General features: G+C 36.6%; 1 protein-coding gene across 1 annotated transcript in view; it reads right to left on the reverse strand.

The window, feature by feature from the left end:
* Positions 1-21,398, reverse strand: part of LOC150093110 (uncharacterized) — a 532,180-nt gene that overhangs the window by 24,605 nt on the left and 486,177 nt on the right. The window contains exon 20 of the mRNA XM_090414155.1: positions 8,685-8,808. Within this exon, the coding sequence (XP_090270281.1) occupies positions 8,685-8,808 (124 nt within the window). The remainder of the gene's footprint in view (positions 1-8,684; positions 8,809-21,398) is intronic.

The following is a 21,398-nucleotide window of genomic DNA, read 5'->3' on the forward strand; positions in this document are numbered from 1 at the left end:
AAGGCTTTAGAGAAAGCAACTGACACAATGAAAAATTGGTCCTTGTTGGGGATCTAAATAGCAGAGTAGGAAATGACTGTCAGACATGCAAAAATATTTTGGGAAAATTCGGAGAAAAGAGCAAGGCTAATAATAATGGCAAATACCTGTTGGATTTCTGCTCAGGACATGGACTGGTTACTAACACAATGTTCGAACATAAAATTGTGCAGAATTTCACATGGAGAGAAGAGGCAAGGAATAAAAAAGTCTCATTGGATATGCTATTGTTGATAGTGATGTTTTCTCCATGGTGCAGGACCCTAGAGTGTATAGAGGATTTGAAATTGGAAGTGATCACCATTTAGTCTTGAGTAGGATAAAATTTAATTTCATATTGAAAAGAAGAACATGTAAGAAAGTTTTAAAGCGAATAAAAGTTGAGTAGCTCTGAGATGATACCTGTAGACTAAAACACACAAACATTATTCAAGAAAAAATGAGAGTTTGAGAACAGGAACCAAACCTTGGCGATTCAGTGGCAAGCCCTGAAGAAAATACTGACTGATTCAGCCAGAAAGGTTTGTGGTGAGGTTATCTGCAAGGATTTAAAAAATCAGAACTCGATGGTGGACACAGAAAGTTAAAGAAGCAGTGAAGGAAAAGAAGAAAGATGTTGGAAGTTTTTCCCACTTGGTTAGACTATAATAAATTTAGCTTAATCCTTTATCCAAGTGTAAGCAAACTTTGTTTGCTTACACTTGGATAAGCAAACAAAGTTTGCTTACACTTGGATAAAGGATTGATAATAAGGTGAGACACCTTTTAGCAACTCGTATAGGTAAATATGACTTCTCCATTGCTTCCACTTTAGTATCACCACCTCTGGGTCTGGCTCCCACTGACGAGACCTCAATAAAAGTCAAAACTGGTCTGGGTAGTGGCTCTTCCCTTAATGCATAGCCTTATACATGTCTGCAAGGACATGTGCTTTGCATTATGGGAGATACTAAGTCAAGGAGTGATGAGAGCTTGGTCCATCCTTTATCCAAGTGTAAGCAAACAAAGTTTGTGCCTGAAGTATCTTCAAGACTGAGGCAACTTGTGATAAAGGGTGGACCAAGCTCTCATCACTCCTTGACTTAGTATCTCCCATAACTTTGAAAGATTGCTAAATGAAACAAGCAGTATCAGTGCAGTAGTAAAAAACTCCCAACAGGAACGCAGTCAGGAATACATATCCATACTTGAAGTAGAAAAAGCCATTAAAAGCCTGAAATGTGGAAAGTCAGCTGGAGTAGATGATATTATTATTATTAAACAAGACCTCATGGAGTCAAAGACTCATCTAGGAGGTCCTTTTATCTCACACACATCTCATCATACCGTGTCTTAAACACATTCAAACTACTTGCAGACACCACACTCTCAGGCAAGGCATTCCAATCACTCACAACTCCGCACGAAAAAACCTGCCTCTCACTCCCCTACTCACACCCTCTTTATACAGTTTCCAGGGATGACCTCTGGTTCTCCCCTGATCTCCCACTATTCTCTGTAGAACTTCTCCACCATTGATCCTATAACAACATCTTACCAACTTGTAGGGCTCTATCATATCTCCCCTCTTCCTTCTCTCCACTAGACTCTGCAAATTACATCTTTTCAATCTTTCCTCATACTCGACATTCCAGAGGTCAGAAACTACCTTAGTCAGTCGCCTTTGGACCCTTTCCAACATCTCTTCATCCTTCTGAAAACCAGATGAGGATATTAGAAAAGAACTTGACATTGTTAGCATCCAGGAGTGTGTTAGCAGAGCTAATCTCAGGTGGTATGGTCACTTAAATAAAATGGAGAATAGATTAGCAAAACAAGCATTCTCTGCCAGGAAAAAGATCCAGAGAAAGATCAAGATATAGGTGGATTGATACAAAAAAAAGTGCCTTAGAAGCTAGAAATATAATATCTGATAATGTTGGAGTCTTGACAGGTAACAGATTGATTTGGAGGAAAATTGTAGACAGGAAGTAAGTAATGATGTATGTTTCATGTAGTACTATCATATCCTGTACACCCCCTTGAGGGTATTTGTCAGGATTTGATGATGGTCCCAGCACTGAACCTTGTAAGCCATTAGTCACCTGTTTTTTGCCTCGATTCTGCCCCTCCATATACCACTTTTTGATATCTGTGCAGCAAGCACCCTCATCCACTTAACCAGTGTCATATCCATCCTCATTTGTTCTAATCTGTGTAACAGAGTTCCATGTGGTATTCTGTCAAATGCCTTCGCAAAATCCAGAAAAATCATCATGCAGCCATTTCCGTTGTGACAAATTTGATGAATTGCAATATTAAAAAAAAAAAAAAAAAAAAAAAAGATGAGACATGTACACATACAAGAAAACATGAACTGTATTTCCAGTAGTGAACCTCAAATAGGCCAGTGGCGAACCTTTTTATGTGCGTGCGCCAAAAATTTACCAACCGAGTTGCTGACGTGCCGGGCAGTTTTTAATAGGAGAAAAATTAATAGAAAATTAATCTAACCTAATCAATTATCTTATTTATTTATACATTTATAAATAATATTTTATTTTATTCATAATATTTATTTATATATAAATTTGTAATGTTATTCAGTGTAAAATTGATTATTGTATTATTAAACTGATTTTCATTATGTTGGTTTGAAAAAAAAAAAAAACAGTAGTAAGAAAAGTATTTATGCATTGTAACTCACCATCGAAGTTAGCTGAGCAAGGAAAGCAGCAGAAGGATGTCAACTTGTCGACGAAACGCTTACCATATTTACTCGAAAATAACTCGCCCTCACGTATAACTGGCATCCCTGATTTTACTTTACGAAAAAAGACATTAAAAAGTGTCGCATATGCCTCCCACACAAAAAATGTTTAAAGATGTTCATGTCGAGCCGATATTAACTTGCTCCCTGTGGTTAACAACATGCCCTCCACAACAGCCATTATACTGCAGATGCAAGAAAAACAAGTAGTTTTATTGTATCCCTGATTAAGGTATGGAGGCTTTTGCAGTCTGTGTAATATATTTCTCAAGAAATAGTGCAATCAGAGACAGCTGGAATAAAAATGGCGCAAACTAATCAATCACGTCCCCTCTCACAGAAACTATGATGTATAGACTCAAGCAAAACCATATGTTGCACAGGAAACACAGTATCTAACTGAAAACTCTTGTCCAATTTTTCAATTACATGAATAAGTATTTGTTTTATTGCATTTGAAATTCTCAATGTCATTATGACAGATCACAAAGGCTAACTTCAAATAAAATTCTACCACAAATTGAAATATGCCATATAATGCATGTTTGAGTTCCTGTGCCAGCTTAAATGCAAACAAGCAGTAATAAAATTGTAGTTTGTCTTTGGATTGTGTGACCTTTTGCTAATACTGCACCAATCATATACACATCTTCATAGCTGCTCTCTGGTGTAAAACAAAATTTAACTTGTACATATTATAATTAAAAAAAAAAAGGTTGAATAATTTATAAGTGTATAAAAGGATATCACCTGTAAATTGTTGACGCGCCATAGGTTCGCCATCTATGGAATAAGCTATACATTTTAGTTTGGTTGCAATCTTCATTCTTTCCATGTCCATGAAACAAGACAATTTTACATCTTGAGACAGGGTTGGACACTAACCTAGTTTCTCAATTTCCTCTGCATTAGCAAGACATAGTAATATATATGTCTTGATAACATGCTTTGCCCATATCTATTCACTCTTTTCACTACTACAAAGAGGTGCAGAAAAGATTATGAAGTATTTCATTTCCACCAGATTATTATTATTATGTGACACCTCCAAGGAGTCCAAAGCCTCATCGATTTTCCAAAAATATATGGAAATATTAATATTAGGCAATCAATCACGTGTAAACCAAACATAACAACACAAGTGATGAATTTTAAATGCATTTAGGAAATCATTAGCTCAGGAATAACAGAAAATGTGCAAAAATAAGAATTTAAATGTTTAAATAACTTTTAATAAAATTTAAATAACAAAGACAAGTATACATAAAAGTACATGGAGGGGGGGGGGCAGCCTGGAAAGTTCTGATAAATACCTACAACAAAGATGATATTAACTGATAACCAGAAGAAAGAACATATAGTAGCAGAATTATGAAGGTAACTTATGTACACCAGAACACTCCATTGCTCTTTATCATTTACAAAATCTTGGATGCTGAAGAATACTTTGACGAGCAGAGAAAGCAAGTTATTGTTCCTCTGTATCAATGATGACTATGGCCAATGCCTTAAACACCAGATCTTTTAGACAGTCTCATGTGGGATGAAGATAATTTAGTGAATTATAATGCTACCAAACACATTTTGGTAGCATTAAATCCTGTCTTAATTTCAAAAAGGAAGACAATGCCTCACCCACTCTCACTTTTAATAACATTGCATTGGACAACCAAGATTGGTTCTCTCTTCTTGTGTTGACATTTGCATCTAGACCATTCTAGCATTCTCTTCAGCCTCCAAAAAAAGCTTAGTATTCATTCGTTCTAAACATTCTCTATTTCTCTTTCTGCTTCAACTCCAAATACTATATAAATCCAAATCCATTCCAGCAATCTCTCAGAATGACTGAGTGAGTCTAGAAGAGAACTATTTGCATAACTGATAATCCCCCCCCCCCAACAAGAAAAGAATTATTGAGGAAACAATTTGCATATATTTGACAGGATACCACATGAAATTCTAATCCGTAAACTGCAACATATGGGAATGGATATAGGGTTGGTGAGATGGATAGGAGGGTGGTTAATGGAGAGATACCAGAGAGTAGTTTACTCAGCAGTAGAGTCCAAAAGATGGCTTGTAACTAGTGGTGTGCCGCAGGGTTCTGTTCTGGGACCACTACTTTTCAATTTGTTCATTAACGATATAGGAAAGGATCTGAGAGGAAGTGTTCACTTGTTTGCCGATGATGCAAAGTTGGGTAGGGCAATAATGAATGCAGAAGATGTCAAAATTTTGCAGGATGATTTGGATAGATTGGAGGTCTGGGCTAAGGAGAATGGATGTCAATTTAATGTGACAAAATATAAGGTTATGCATTTTGGGGTGAAAAGATTAGCAGCAGTATACCACATTGGTGGAACTGTACTCCAGGAGATTGATGAGGCCAGGGACTTGGGAGTGTTGGTGGATAGGGAGTTAAACTTTAGGGGGAACATTGCAAAAGTGGTTAAATCAGCTCATCAAATCACTTGGATGCTGAAAAATACTTTGACGAGCAGAGAAAGCAAGTTATTGTTCCTCTGTATCGAGTCTTGATAAGACCCCATCTCGACTACTGTGCCCAGATCTGGTCACCTAGGTTTCTTCTTGATGGGGAGGAGGTTGAGAGGATCCAGAGGCAAGTGACTAAGATGATAGCAGGTCTATGGAATGAACCTTATGAAAACAGGTTGAAGATTTGTGGGTTGCAGAAATTGGTTGATAGGCAGAAAAGGGGGGTATGATTGAGACATTCAAATTGCTGAAGGGTTTCTATAGGATTAATTCAGATGATATTTTTGAGATCAGGACTGGCAGTGGGAGAACTAGAGGACATCTATGGAAGCTGGGGAAGCGTGTGGTTAACAAGGGTAGTATTAGAGCTGGGTTCTTTACTTTTAGAGTGGTAAATGAGTGGAATAAGCTGCCAGTGTCTGTTGTGTGTGCTATGACAGTGAATGAGTTCAAGGCAAGGTATGATAGATACTGTGAGAATATCGAATAGTTGTGTGGACATGATGTTTAGAGCCTCCCTGGAGTCGCCCGTAATAATAGTAATAGTAATAATAACAGACAATCCCCTTACTCCCTCCAATTATCTTACCACAGACGATCTGCTTCTATATTATGTATTTTCTATAGGCATACTTCTATATTTATAGGTTTTCATGGTTGCTGCTCCATTGAACTGACACCATCACAACTCTGTAAAAACACCAGCAGCTGCTGGTCAACATCCACATCATACAGTTTAGCCTCAAATTTACTGAACTAACTTCCATCCACATACCTCTGTCCTTTGGAACAGTCTACCTATCACTAACAACCTTGCACAACTTGTTCACATGTCAACCAGAATACCAGATAACCCGAACATCCTAGATCTCTTCCTCACCAACGACTCTTCCAAATACACAGTGAATGTAGTGGTCCCCATAGGTAATTCTAGTGCTCATCTCCTCCCTCATGCAACAATGCTTACACAGCGACTCCCATACAAGAGTAGTTTGGCATTATAACAGTGCCAAGTGGGACAGCTTCCATAACTTCTATGCCTCATTTCCATGGTTGGACTATTGCTTCCGGTCATCTTCCAACCTAAACATATGCACTAAGCGTATCACCAAAGTAATCCTCACAGGATTACTTTGGAAACATTCATTCTCCACACTATACTGAACTGCAGTTACCTAACTAAACCCTGGTTGTCCCAAATGATGTGCCAAGGCTGTACAAATGAAAAATCAAGCATACCATAACTGGCTCACATCAAGAACTCCATCCTCCTTTAGTGCTTATACTCAAGCCCAAGATAGATGCAAGAAAACTATCAATGTTTCCATTGATAGTTTTCACAGGTAAGGTTTGCGCACCAGAACTGACTTCTATCCTATGTTGCCTGTATATATACTCTCTTATTCCACTGGTATTATCTATCCCACAGTATGGAAATTGGCCTATATTCAACCCATCCCCAAGAAGGGCAACAAATCACTGCCGTCTACCTTACCGCCCTACCTCACTCACCTTAGTCCTGTCTAAAGTTATAGAGAAAACCATCAATTCCCAATTCCTACACTACCATGAAGGCACCCATCTAATAACCACCAGTATGGATTCCATTACTGCCAATCAACAGGAGGTCTGATCACATATGTCAACCATCTCTGGACCAATGCCATGGAGAAGTTTGGTGAAACTCAAGTAGTTGCATTTGATATCTCCAAAGCTTTTGACTTGGTCTGGCACAATGGCTTACTAAACGAACTTCCATCGTTTTGTCTGTCTCAGGACTTCTGCAGTTGGAATGCCAGTTATCTGTCTGGACGCACACTATGTGTGATGGTGGATGGTTCCTTATCCTGTCACCACTCAACTAATGCCAGGGTTCCACAAGGTTCTGTACTCTCATCAACCATCTTCCTGCTTTATATCAATGACCTTCTTCAGTTGACCTCCAACCCAATACACAGTTCTGCAGATGACAGCACATTGCACTCCTCCTCCTTTTCATTTGACAATCCTTACTCTACACAACTCATCTCAACTTACAGAACATCAACCATCACTGTCCTCAATTCTGACCTCCAAGCCATTCTCCAATGGGGGTTCAGATAACCTTGTCAATTTCAATGCTAATAAAACCCAGTTCTGTCTTATTTCTCACAAAATAGAACCATTTTTTCCCAGTATTACTTTTGACAACACCCAAATTTCCAGACAAGATGAGATTTCTCTTCTTGGAATTATCCTGATATCAAGCCTCTCCTGGCATAAACACATCAAAACATTGCATCCTTAGCTCAAACAAAAAACAAACAAACAAACAAACAAAAAAAAAAAGATTTCTCTTTTGTTCAAGACGTTACTTCACCCCGAACAGCTGTTAACTTTATACAAATTGCAAATCCACCCAGCTATTGAATACTGCTTTCACATATGGGGTGGGGCCCTTAAAAGCTCTCTCAAAATGCTTGACTCAATACAGAGGAGAGCAATTAGACTTATTAATGACCCATCTCTTACCAACTCACTCCCTCCACTTTCACACAAACGTTTGGTTTCTGCACTATGTGTATTCTACAAATAATTTCATGGGAAATGTTAATCTGAAATAGCATCAATAATTCCCAAACTTATTACTAAGCTCGTTGGAACATGTGCAGCTGCCACTCAACATTCCTTCACAGTGCACCTCGAGAATACAATAGACAGTCTTTTAAATTAAATGTAAACAAGTTCCTCCTTTCCCAACCCACTATCCATATATGGTACTAATGTACTGTAGGCTGATCAACCAACACCACTCGTGTATGGACTCGACATAAAAAAAAAAAAAAAAAAAAAAAAAAAAAAAAAAAAAAAAAAAAACCATTTCTCTCAATGAATACATCCCCTAAGTGCTCTGTTAAATGCATTTATTCCTTTATTCTCTTTAATCATTTGCTCACATAGCATTCTTGAGACTTCTTGCAAATGGGGTGATATATATATATATAAATGTGAGTTGATCAAATTAAAGTCCTGAAATGTTGACTACTTTTTAAGTAAGTTACTGATTGGAAACTAGTGTCAATAAATAATAATTGTATTAGATTGTCATAACATCTCCCTCATAGGATATATGCCAAAAACAGTGATGATAACCAGCACAGCAACCATGACAGATGAGGCAAATGTTTCAAAGCACTTGTGGCTAGTAAAAAACAAAGTAGGGTTGCTTTATGTGATATTTCTCAGGGAAAAACATGCAGCACCATTATTGACAATAAAGAAAAACACCCTATTAAAAAGAAAACATATGTAGCCAGGATTTTTAATCCTACTTATGAATATCAAATCTTATGAGTCAAAGCATAACTTTTTAATATCAATTATACATATGATTTAAAAATTAAAGTCATTTCATACTTACTGTTGTTTTTTATCCCACTCATCTTCATCATCTGTTGATATCTCCTTATAGCTGATATTCTTTTTTGCAGCTTGCCTGGTTGAATGGCGATAAGCTTCACTGCCTTCACTTTCCCAATCATCATCTTGCAGTTTTTTTTAAAAAAAAATAGCACATTAAATGCTGTATATATATATAAAGCTAGTAATATATTCTCTTGTAAAGCAAGTATGCAACAACAACAACACACTTATGGAAGATTCTGGTTAACTAAGCTATCAATTAATTGGGACAAATGTTTAACTGGAACAAACTTCAGCCATGAAAATAACGACATCACTCTAGCAGACTGACTGCTAGAGTAGCAGTGTCCAGGATGGTGCCATAACACAGAGTCAGTGATAACTGGATCACTCAACAGTGCCTGTGGGTATTCACATAGTATAATCAATCTACCTACAGTGACTGTTACATGGCATGCTTCTGAGCATTACAGATATGTGGACTGACTTATGGAGTAATGTATCAAACAGCATAAGATATCAATATTTGTTTCTATTGTATTTCAGACTCCAACCAAGTCACTGAGAAATTTGACACATGCTAAAAAAACTACCTTCCTTGACCAAATCAAAAGCCAAACACCTAACACAGTTATGATATTCTGGCAAAGATAACTGGAGTGCTGAAATCTACAGTGTAGTACAACAGTAAGATAAACTTCAAAGAGTAACAGGGAACATCCCATAAATGGAAGCATGAGGATCCAGATGCTAAGGAGGGCCTCAACCAATGGTTCTCTATTGTAAATGGATGAGGTGAGTGTATGTGTGTGTGTGTCAGTTGTCCAACAGTGACAAGGTGAGTCAGAGAAATTAGCTAAAAAAACTTGATCATAAAGATTTTAAGGCAGCAAATAGCTGGTTGTCTTGATGGAAATCTAGGAATGATATTAAAGAAAGCACATGGTGAGAAGAACAGTGGTAAACAATGAAAATCCACAAAACTGTTCAAATTGTTTCAGAAATTTTGTGCAGATAACATCTAAAAAGCGAATGAAATTCATCGTGCCATACTGGATGGTTCCTTTTAGTGGCGGCCGGTGAAAATTTTAAGTGGGAATGTTGCATATACAAAATAAGAAAAACAATTCATTTTTTTTCCCTAATCAGTAACCAAATTATTAATAAGTAAATTTACATATTCAAGAATATGTAAATTTACACACTTGAGACTCGCCGATCTTCGTTTGCACTTGTCATTGCATGTAACAAGTGAATCCAACACTTCTCGTTGAGCAGTGTTTCTACAGATAAATTTTATGCATGTGTGCATCATTTCTGTGAGATATGAAACTTTAATCATTGGTGTGTGTTCGTGGTGAGGGTGAAATATTTTTGCCAAAAATACATATTCCATTCTTCTTCTTCATCTCACCATTGGTCCTAAATGGACCACCGGGTCACAAATGGCTGGTAGATGATATTCTTTGTTAGCCTTCTCCAATCATCTCAGTCTCTTGTTCTTGATGTCAGTTGAGAAAGGGAGGAATTTCTCCATTTTTTAATGTTATCAGTCTATTTTAATCGAGGTCGGGCCCCTAACCCTTGATCCTGGAATGATTCCTTCTAGTGCTTGCTTTGGAATGCTATTAGTCCTCTCCACATGTCCAAACCATTTCATCTGTCTTCTTCTGATGACTGTCAGAATGTTTTCCCTTTTTCTCCCGTCTATTGAATCAATCAGTTTTTGGACATTTTCATTGGTTTCGTGAACGGTATAGGGAATTCTCAAAAGTATTCTGTAAGTTTTCATTTCAAAATACAGCAGTCTCCTCTCATCTTCCCTCAATAAAGTCCAGGCCTCACAACCATACAAGAGGATAGAATTCACCAAGGTGTCAATTAGTCTTAGTCTGATTGATTGCTATTCTGTTATCTCCCCACAATGGTTTTAACTTCTGTAGGGCCACAGTTACCTTAGCAATTTGGTATTTAATGTCAATTTTTGAGCGACCATCTTGAATCAACGTGCTTCCTAGATAAGTGAACTTGTTTACATTCTCAATTTGTTTATTGCCAATTTGTATCTTTAAGAATTCAATGTCTGATTTTGAGGTTATCATTATTTTTGTTTTTTGTAGGTTTATGTATCATCCATATTTTTTTAATGTTTTCCAAAAACGTGGCTGGTTATCTCTTGTAATTCTTCTTCACTTTCTGCCAGAAGATTGATATTGTCTGTAAAACATAAGTTATTTATTCTTAATCTGCCAACTACTATTCCAGTATCATATTCATGAAGAGCTTCATCTATGACATATTCCAGAAAACAATTAAACAAAACAAACATTTGTAATGACCAGCATTCCTCAATAGATGCTATAAATAAGGTAAACATAAAAAACTATTTATAACATAAAAAAAATCGTTATGTAAATAAAACTGATGATTAAACAGAATCTCCTCTTCTGATTTTTTTTTTACTTGTCAACTAAAAATTCTCACTTCACATGGAGAGCACACTTTTCAAGTCCTATCAATATCTCTGAGGATGCCAGGGATTTTATTTCTTGACTGCCACTCTACCTTCATGAAGGAAAGGAATGAAGATAAAGGATTGACTATATGAAGTGCACTGATATTGTTCAGTTGCAGTCAATCAGGATAACATGGAGAGTACACTCTATAAATTATTAAACATAATCTACTTTTAGAAGTTATTTTGTTGTCCAATAAATGTTACTTTGTTATATATCTTTTTTTAGGACTTTTCATAAAACTGTGCATAAATGGGCAGTCATTTTAGACAAATTACGGACTCTAACCGAAATAACTATTTTAATTTCCCGACGTTTCGACCTTCATATTAAGGTCATAATCTGGAGTATATGCATATATACAGAGACAAGCTGAATTACATTTCACACAGTATGCTAAAGAGACTACTACTGATTTGATCAACAGTTATTCTACTGGCATGACCTCTAGTGAAAAGAGAATATATATATAAAAAAAAAAAAATTAAATAAATAAAATAAAAAATACAAATAAATAAATTAATTACTTAATTAAAAACTACATCAAAGCTATATTCTATTTAAGATAACATCAGAGAAACATTCTTTCACATAGATAGTTTTCTTACAGTAACAAGTAAGAAAACTATCTATACAAAAGAATGTTTCTCTGATGTTATCTTATATTCTATAGTTGGACCAACTATATTGGTCCAATTATAGAATATAGTTAGTTTTGATGTAGTTTTTAATTAAATAATTAATTAATTTATTTATTTTTGTATTTTTTCTATTTTTTATTTATTTAATTTTTTTTAATATTCTATTTTCACTAGAGGTCATGCCAGTGGAATAACTGTTGATCAAATCATTGTCTCCATAGCATACTGCTTGAAATGTAATTAGCTTGTCTCTGTATATATATGTGTGTATACTCCAGATATCCAGGGATGGCCCCTCGTTCTCTCTCTTCCTGCACTGGTCTTAAAAATGTCATCAATATCAATCCTGTAAAATCCTTTTAATAATTTATATGCTTCTATCATATCTCCTCTCCTACGTCTATCAGCTAGTTTTTGGAGCCCACAGATCTTCATTCTATCCTCGTAGGGAACATCCCACAGACCTGCAATGATCTTTGTAACTCACCTCTGAATCCTCTCCACCATTTCTTCATCACTAAGAAATCCAGGTGACCAGATCTGTGCACAATAATCCAAATGTGGTCTTATTAATGCATTATAAAGTGGAAGAATAACTTCATTATCCCTGCTTGTTAGTGTATTCTTCAACAACCATGTAATTTGATGTGATGTTTTGGCAATCTTTGCAATATACCCTTTAAACTTAAGTTCTCTGTCCACAATAACTCTGAAGTCCCTTGCCTCGTCAACTTCTTGCAGTTCAGTTCCATTAATATAGTAAACAGCATGTGATCTCATCCTCCTGAAGTGCATCACCTTACACTTGGCCACGTTAAACTGACAGCCATTTACCTTAGTCCATATCGTCAGCCTATTTAAGTCATCCTGCAAGATATCTACATCTGAATTGACTATCGCTCTTTCTAATTTTGCATCATTAGCAAACAAGTGGATATTTCATTTCAAAGTATTCCCAATATCATTGATGTACAAATTAAACAATAGAGGACCAAGCACTGAACCTTGAGGTACACCACTAGTCACTCGCCTTCTCCTGGACTTAGCTCCTCTGTAAACCACTCTTTGATATCTATCCACCAGCCATCCTCTAATCCAAATCACCAGCTTCGGATCCATACCCATTTGCTCTAATTTATGCAACAGAGTTCCGTGTGGAATCTAGTCAAATGCCTCTGCAAAGTTCAGCAGTATCACTGAGTAAGGATTTCCTTTATCCAACTCTACTGTTACTTTATTATAAAAAGTAAGCAAGTTACTGAGGCAAGACCTATCTTTCACAAAACCATGTTACCCTTATAAAGTATCATATTGCTGTCCACCCAATCCTGAATTCTAATTTTTTTACCAATTTCTCCAAAACCATAACCACCACTCCAGATATATTGATTGGTCTATAATTTGCAACCTCAGTCTTGGAGCCTCCCTTGTGCAGTGGAATTATTTTCTCCTCTTTCCACTCTATTGGTACTTTACCAGAAATGAGGATTAAATTAAACAGCCTGGTTAGAGGGGATGCTAATTCAGTTGCACATTCTCGTAACACATGGGCCAATATGCCATCTAACCCAATCGCAGTGTTAGCATTAAGGTTCTGTAATATATTAAGCACCTCTATTTCATCTATCTCTAGACTCTCATCAGTCAATGACACATTTGACACTGCACTATTACAACCAAGATGGTACACTTTTGCAAAATGATCCCTAAGCAACTCAACTATTTGATTTGCTTCTGTAATTTCCCTACCATCAACACTTTTTAAAGTAATCTTTCCATGGTTATTCTTCCTTTTACTTGCCACATAACAAAAGAACACCTTAGGGTTTCTTTTGGATTCATCAGCTAGCTTTCACTCATAATTAGCTTTTGCTTTCCTTACCATACAGGTTACTCTCTTTGCCTGCGTCTTGTACTGCTCATGGGAATGCTCATCTCCTTTTTCTTTATACTTCCACCATAACCTTTTCTTTATCTGCAACTCCTGCTTAATAATATTATTCATCCATCTTACTCCTACTTGATTTCTCCTTCTGACTCTGGGAATACAATCTGATACAGTTTTCTTTAAATACTCCTTGACAATCTCCCACGCACCATCAACATCTCTCCCCTTCAAATTCTCATGCCATAGCACTGCTGAAAGCTGACTTATCAGCTTGTCATAATCACCAGCCTTGTAATTCCACATATACCCCTTCTTAACAGAATATTCAGCACATCTTACAATCTCCCAGGTCAACACCACCTGATCACTTTCCCCAAGTGGAGACAGTGTAACTAAATTATTTATTGATATGTTCTCCGATGCTATGACCAGATCTAACACTATAGAATCTCTTGTCTCTTCCATTACATGCTGTCTCAGGTAGTTATCACTTAACTGTATAAACTCCATTTCCTTTGTTCCTTGTGACCATTCCTTTTCCCAATCTATGTCCCCAAAGTTAAAATCCCCCATAATAATAACTCAACCTTCACTCATCGTGCTAATTTGCCAACACATACTATCTACATTCTCCTTTATACCCCTTGGATTATAGCAACAACTGATTACATATTTCGCCTTGTTGATCTCTATCTCACACCAAACAGCCTCGAATGAACTGCCCTCTACATACCTGTCACCTTGAGGCACTTCTACCTTTTTTGGTTTTAATGTTTCGTCTATCATTAGTAAACCCCCCCACCCATTCTGCCATCTCTGTCCTGCCTGAAAATACTGTACTCCTTATATTCAATCCCTATAACTATATCATTCGTAGTTAACCAAGTCTCACTAATTCCTATAATTTTTGGCCAAGTTGCACTAAGTAATGACAAAAATTCTTTGCACTTATTCTGAATACTTCGAGCATTAGTATACATAAACTGCAATACTCCCTTCCTCCCATAATCTCCCTGTGTGTGAATTAGCCCACTCTGTATACTGTTAATTTTCTGCGAACAATTAATCCCAAATTCATAGCAATTAATGACCTTAGTACTATTTACAGCTTACTCTATCGTCTGCCTCCCTAGCAAATCCCATTTCCATGTTTTTGACCATTTACTCTATCCTTTATCAATAAATGTTCTAAATGCCAAGCACCCAATCCATTTAAGTGCAAACCATCTGTCTTAAAATACTCCTTCCTTTTATCAAACTCATCCCAGACATTCATAAAATGAATATTCAGTTTCATTTCTTTGCAAAAGCTTTTACACAATCTTGACAACATTCAATTTACTCTAATTGCTCTTCTGTTTAATTCATCACTATCAAATCTTGGTAGCACACTCATGATCTTTCCACTCTTGCTCTTTGCATTCATTGCTATCATTAAATCCTTCAAATCCTGTCTCACAGAAAATCTTTTGCTACTTAGATCATTCGTCCCTATAACTACAATAATCTCACTCACTCTATCTTTCTGCAATTTCACAGCCTCAGTTATATCCTTAATCTTTGACCCTGGATAACACGCTTTAATTACTCTATCATCCTTTACATCCTTAATTATAGAATCCCCATACAGCAAAATATCTTTTTGCTCCTTTTTAACTCGACATCTTTTACCCCCACCGACTTGTTTTTGTTGATGCTTGTTTTTGTCCCTGATCTTCTCTCACATTCTTTTGCATATCGCTCAGCTATCTCCATATGTATTTTTGCACCATTTATTCTATGCACACACTCACTTAATCCGTTACTAAATAATCTGTCATTCTCATTCTTAATCCCCCCATACTTTCTATTCCATAAAAGCATTAGAACATATTGGAATGCTGAAGGGGTGCTTAATGGTCACAGCTGTATAACTGAGAGGAGACCTCCACATAGCCTTTAAAGGAATGCGGAGAATCGACCAGGGCTTCTGACCTAATGTCCAATCCTCACCTTCTCGTGGTGCACCCTGTTGGGTATCTACTTGGATACTGAACAAACGAGGATGGGCTGGCAATTTCGGATTTGGACGACCAAATTGTATTCTTATTGGTTAAACCCAAAAAAAAAAAAAAAAAAAAAAAAGATAATACAACATTACAAAATTTCATGCCGGCTGGGGCTTTGCCCGGTTAAATAAGGCCCCCGTTGTTTTCGACAGGGAACCAGGGCGAACAGCAAAAAGTCAGCTACTGGAACAAATCTGAAAACACACCCCAACTCAACATCACCAGAGTTAAAGATCGGTACTATCAATATAGGAAGCCTGAATGGCAAAGAAATGGAGCTAGCTGAGGAATTAGATAAGTACCAGAGATCGACATAATAGGGGTGACTGAAACAAAAAACACAAAAACTGGTGAGTTCTTTCTGAGCAATAAATACAAAATGTTATATTCAGGCAATGACAATCAAGGAAAAGAAGGAGTAGCCATAGTATTCAACATAAAATACAAGGCTAATCTTCTTGAATGGCAGTCAGTCTCAAGTAGAGTAATGTGGGCAAATACGAGAACGGGGAACTGGACAATGAGACTTATTTGTGCCTATGGTCCCACAGAAGGTTCTACTAAGGTAGAAGTGGAGGAATTTTTTGAGGCAGCAGAAAAAGCAACTGACACAATGAAATAGGAAAAGTTGGTCCTTGTTGGGGATCTAAATAGCAGAGTAGGAAACGATTGCGAGACATACAGAAATATTTTGGGAAAATTTGGAGAAAAGAGCAAAGTTAATAATAATGACAATTATCTGTTGGATTACTGCCCAGGACATGGACTGGTTATTATTAACACCATGTTCCAACATAAAAATGTGCACAAATTCACATGGAGAGAAGAGGCAAGGAATAAGAAAAGTCTCATTGACTATGTTATTGTTGATAGTGATGTTTTCTCCCTGGTGCAGGACACCAGAGTGTATACAGAGGATTTGAAATTGGAAGTGATCACTATTTAGTCTTGAACAGGATAAAATTGAATTTCATATTGAAAAGAAGAACATGTAAGAAAGTTTGAAAATGAATAAAAGTTCAGTAGCTCTCAGATGTGAATTGGCCACTAAAATACACAAACATTATTCAAGAAGAAATGAAAGAGTTTGTGAACATTAACCAAACCTTGGAGATTCAGTGGCAAGCCCTGAAGAAAACATTGATTGATTCAGCCAGAGAGGCATGTGGTGAAGTTGTCTGCAAGGATAGAAAAATTAGAACTCCATGGTGGACACAGGAAGTTAAAGAGGCAGTGAAGGAAAAGAAGAAAGCATATCAAAAGTTCCTGGCAAATAAGTCAGCTTGTGCTCTTAGAGAATCCAGAGACAAATGTAAGAAAGCTAAACAGTGTGTAAAACTAGCTAAACAAAAGTCATGGGAGGACTTTGGCAAGAATATAGAAAATAAATATCAAGAAGGTGGCAAAATATTCTGGAGGTTGTTGAAGAAGAAGAATGGAGGAAAGAGTGCTCTGAAAGGAGTTAGAGATGATAAAGGTGACATGAAAATGGAAGAAAAAGATATGAAGTAATTACTTTGAAAAACTGCTAAATGACACAAGCAGTGATGACAGCACAGTGGTAAAAAACACTGACTATACATATAACTGAAAACATCAGTTATATGTATTCCAGGCATGCAGTCAGGAATACATATCCATACTTGAAGTAGAAAAAAACCATCAAAGGCTTGAAATGTGGAAAGGCAGCAGGAGTAGATGATATTTGACCAGAAATGCTGAAGTATGGTGGTATAAGGGTCTTACAGTGGCTGCACTGCATAGTTCAGAAAGCCTGGACAGAGGGATGAATTCCCGATGACTGGAGAAGAGCTCTCATAGTACCCAGATATAAAAAAGGGAAGTAAAACTGAATGTGAGAATTACAGAGGTATTTCCCTACTGAGTGTTCCTGGCAAGATGTATGCAAGTATACTTGAGAAACAGTTAAGAAGAATTGTGGAAGAAAAGCTTGGTGAAGAACAAGCTGGATTCAGGCCAAATAGAGGCTGTCAGGATCAGATCTTCACTTTACGACAAACAGTCGAGAAAGCATGGGAATATATGAGCTTGGGGCATGGGTCTCATGCTGCCAAGCACATCCCCAGGCTGCGGACAGGGGAATGCCTCTGGATACAGAGGTTAGCTGCGAATAAACAAGGAAACCTGTGAATAAGCAGTTGTGGACAATGGGACAGCATCTACCAACAGGAAGTGGTGAGATAGACAATGGCATGGCTACCTCTATAAAAAGCCACACATTTCCAATGATGGGGATGCAACATGGTGAGATGCAACCACCATTCAATAAGTTGCAGCCTGCTGGAAGTTGGGGCAGCAACAACTTTCATCCTGATCAGCGGAAGACCACCATAAGTGACAACAGTGTAAAGGATATTGTGGTAGGCAGACAATCATGAAGAATGAGAAATGGCTAGTACACTGAGCCTCTTTAGAAGGCTATTGCTGAACAAGGAAGGCAATGGGATACGACCTTGTTCTATTTTTCCCTAGTAAGATAACAGTGTGGATGGACATTCTAAAAGATAGTAAAGTGCATGATGGCTCAATACTTTTCTTCTTTTAAGCAAGGCTTCCCAGGTCGTAAACCAGCAAAATCCTTATACATCCATTGGAACGTGGAATGTGAGAATCCTCCTACAAATTGGAAAATTTGAAGAGAGAAATGGATAGATTAAAAATAGCCATATTGGGAATTAGTGAAATGAGATGGAATGGAACTGGAGACTTTTGGAGTGGTGATTACAGCATCATTTATACAAGTGATGAGACGGCAAAAAATGGAGTCGTGGTGGTTATCAATAAGGAATGGGGAAGAAGAGTAATCAACTCAGTAAAATGTAGTAGCAGATTGATAACGGTAAAACTAGAAGCAAAACCAACAAATATTATAATAGTACAAGCTTAAATGCCTACTAGCAACCACAGTGATGATGAGGTTGAGAGGGTATATGTAGATATTGAGAATCTAATCAAACTCACCAAAAAGGAAGATTGGACTGCAATCATTGATGAAGGCAAAGATGGTAGAGAGATGAGAAAGTATGAACTTGGATGCCAAAATTAAAGAGCAGATAGACTTTTGGAGTTTTGCCACCAATTCAATCTGATCATTACTAATACCTGGTATAAGGTACCAAAAAGAAGAAGGAATACTTAGAAAATGCCAGGGGATATAGGAAGGTACCAAGTAGATTATATTATGACAAGAAATAGATTTTAAAATATCAAGTAAAATCATGCAAAAGTTACCAGGAGCTGATGTTGACCACAATTTGGTTTTATTGAAATGCAATCTGAAATTTAAAAAGTTGTCACCACCAAGGAAGGCTCAAATGGAACATAAATAACCTAAAAACAGAGGAAAACCATAGAAACTATAAACAACAAACTGATGAAAGCATTAAAACTGGAGATAGGGAAAAGAAAAACATAGAGGAAAAATGGACTCACTTGAAGGATACAAACATCAAGGCTGATAATGACTGCATAGGATTAAGGAACAAGCAAATAAAAAAGCCATGGATCACCCAGGACATTCTAGATGAAAGAAGAAAATACAAAACCTCCCTAAATGAAGAAAGCAAAGACAAATATAAACATATAAAAAATATGATAAATAGAAAGTGTAAAGAAGCAAAAGAACAATGGTATAGAGAGAAATGTAAAGAAAGATCTAACAAAGACTATAACATTATAAAAGGAATAAGCCAGCAAAATAAGACAAGAATTACAATTATCAAAAATAAACAGGGGAATGTACTTATAGATAAAGAAGAAATTTCGGAAAGATGGAAGGAGTACTTAGAAGATCTATATAGTGGAAAAGATCAAGACACCAAGGCTATATAAAAGATGAAACAAGACTTGATTTGGAAGAAATTGGTCCAACTGTATTAAAAGCTGAATTTGAATGGGCACTAAATGAATTGTCGGCCAACAAGGCGCCAGGCGTTGATAACATCCCCTCAGAATTAATAAAATATTCAGGAAACATAACTAAGTCATACATTTTCAAGATCATAAAGAATATATATGAAACAGGGATTATTCCCAAAGATTACACAATGCTCTATCATACCCATTCCTAAAGTAAATAAAGCAAACAAATGTGAAAATCATTGAACAATAAGCTTAATATCACATGCATTGAAAATACTACTAAAAATTATACAAAAAAGACTAACAAAGAAGGCTGAAGAGTATATTGGCAATGACCAGTTTGGATTCAGGAAAAAGCAGGTGACAAGAGAAGCAATCCTAGCTCTAAGAACAGTTATTGAAAGAAGATTTGAGAAGAATCAAAATACTCTGATAGGCTTTCTTGACTTGGAGAAAGCCCTTCGAAAGTATTGAATGGAACCAAATGTTTCACCTCCTAAAAATAATAAAGGTAGATTGGAGAGATAAAAGACTCATATTTAATCTTTACAAGCACCAAGAACCCTAATAGAAACAGCCAGCAATAAAACAAAAACCTCAATAGCAAGAATACATAGAGGTGTAAGACAGGGGTGCTCTCTTTCACCCATACTATTTAATCTCTACATTGAAGATGCAATAAATAAATTGAAAGAACTAATAGAAACAGGAATTAAGATAAATAGAACTGATATTAACTGGCTACAGTTTGCGGATGATATAGCAGTTATAGCTGATAGCGAAGATAAACTGAAATCCACCCTGACAAAGATGGAAGATATTTTCACACAGTACAACCTAAAAATTAATTATAAGAAAACAAAACTATTAATTACAAGTAAAGCAAATCCAATGAAAATAAACCTGGAAATAAATAATAACCTAATACAACAGGTATACTCTTTTAAATATCTTGGAAGTTTTATCACAGAAGATGGGAGAAACCAATCAGATATTAATCTTGGCCAAAAAGCATTCTATGACAGAAGAAACATTTTTACCAGTAAAGGACTTAGTACCCAGCTCAAAAAAACGCTAGTGAAAGCATACATATGGAGCACTGCATTATATGGTTGTGAGGCCTGAATGCTAACAAAACAAGACATGAAAAAGTTGGAAGCATTTGAACTTTGGTGCTGGAGAAAGATGATGAAAATTAGTTGGACAGAAAGAAAAAGTAATGAAGAATTATTTAAATTAAGGGGATATTAAATCCCACATAGTTTTAAAACCGAATAAGAAACTCAAAGATTGGAATCAGAGAGTTTCTTGCCGAATATAGTAAACTATAAAGTATCGGCGACACTAGCGTTAGCCAATGCAAGTGATCCTAGTACGTAGTACAATACCGGACTGTTTGGAAAACTCGTTCGCAGAGTATATAATTCTTTTCGCTATACACTTTGGTATTAGGTCTAGCTACTCACTGATGAAGCCTCAAAAAAGGCTGAAATCGGTCTGGGTAGTGACCTCCCTCCATAATGTAATAACAGCATACATTTCCTAGGAAATGTGTTTTTACATTATGGAAAATACCTAAGAATAGCGATCTGAACTTCCCCCCACCTTTGCAACGAGTCGTCCGGTATTGTACTACGTACTAGGATCACTTGCATTGGCTAACGCTACTGTCGCTGATACTTTATAGTTTACTATATTCGGCAAGAAACTCTCTGATTCCAATCTTTGAGTTTCTTA

This window comes from Typopeltis vanoorti, chromosome 24 (genome assembly GCF_054136105.1).
Source record: "Typopeltis vanoorti isolate ZY-2024b chromosome 24, IOZ_Tvanoo_1.0, whole genome shotgun sequence".
NCBI classification, from domain to species: Eukaryota; Metazoa; Arthropoda; class Arachnida; order Uropygi; family Thelyphonidae; genus Typopeltis; species Typopeltis vanoorti.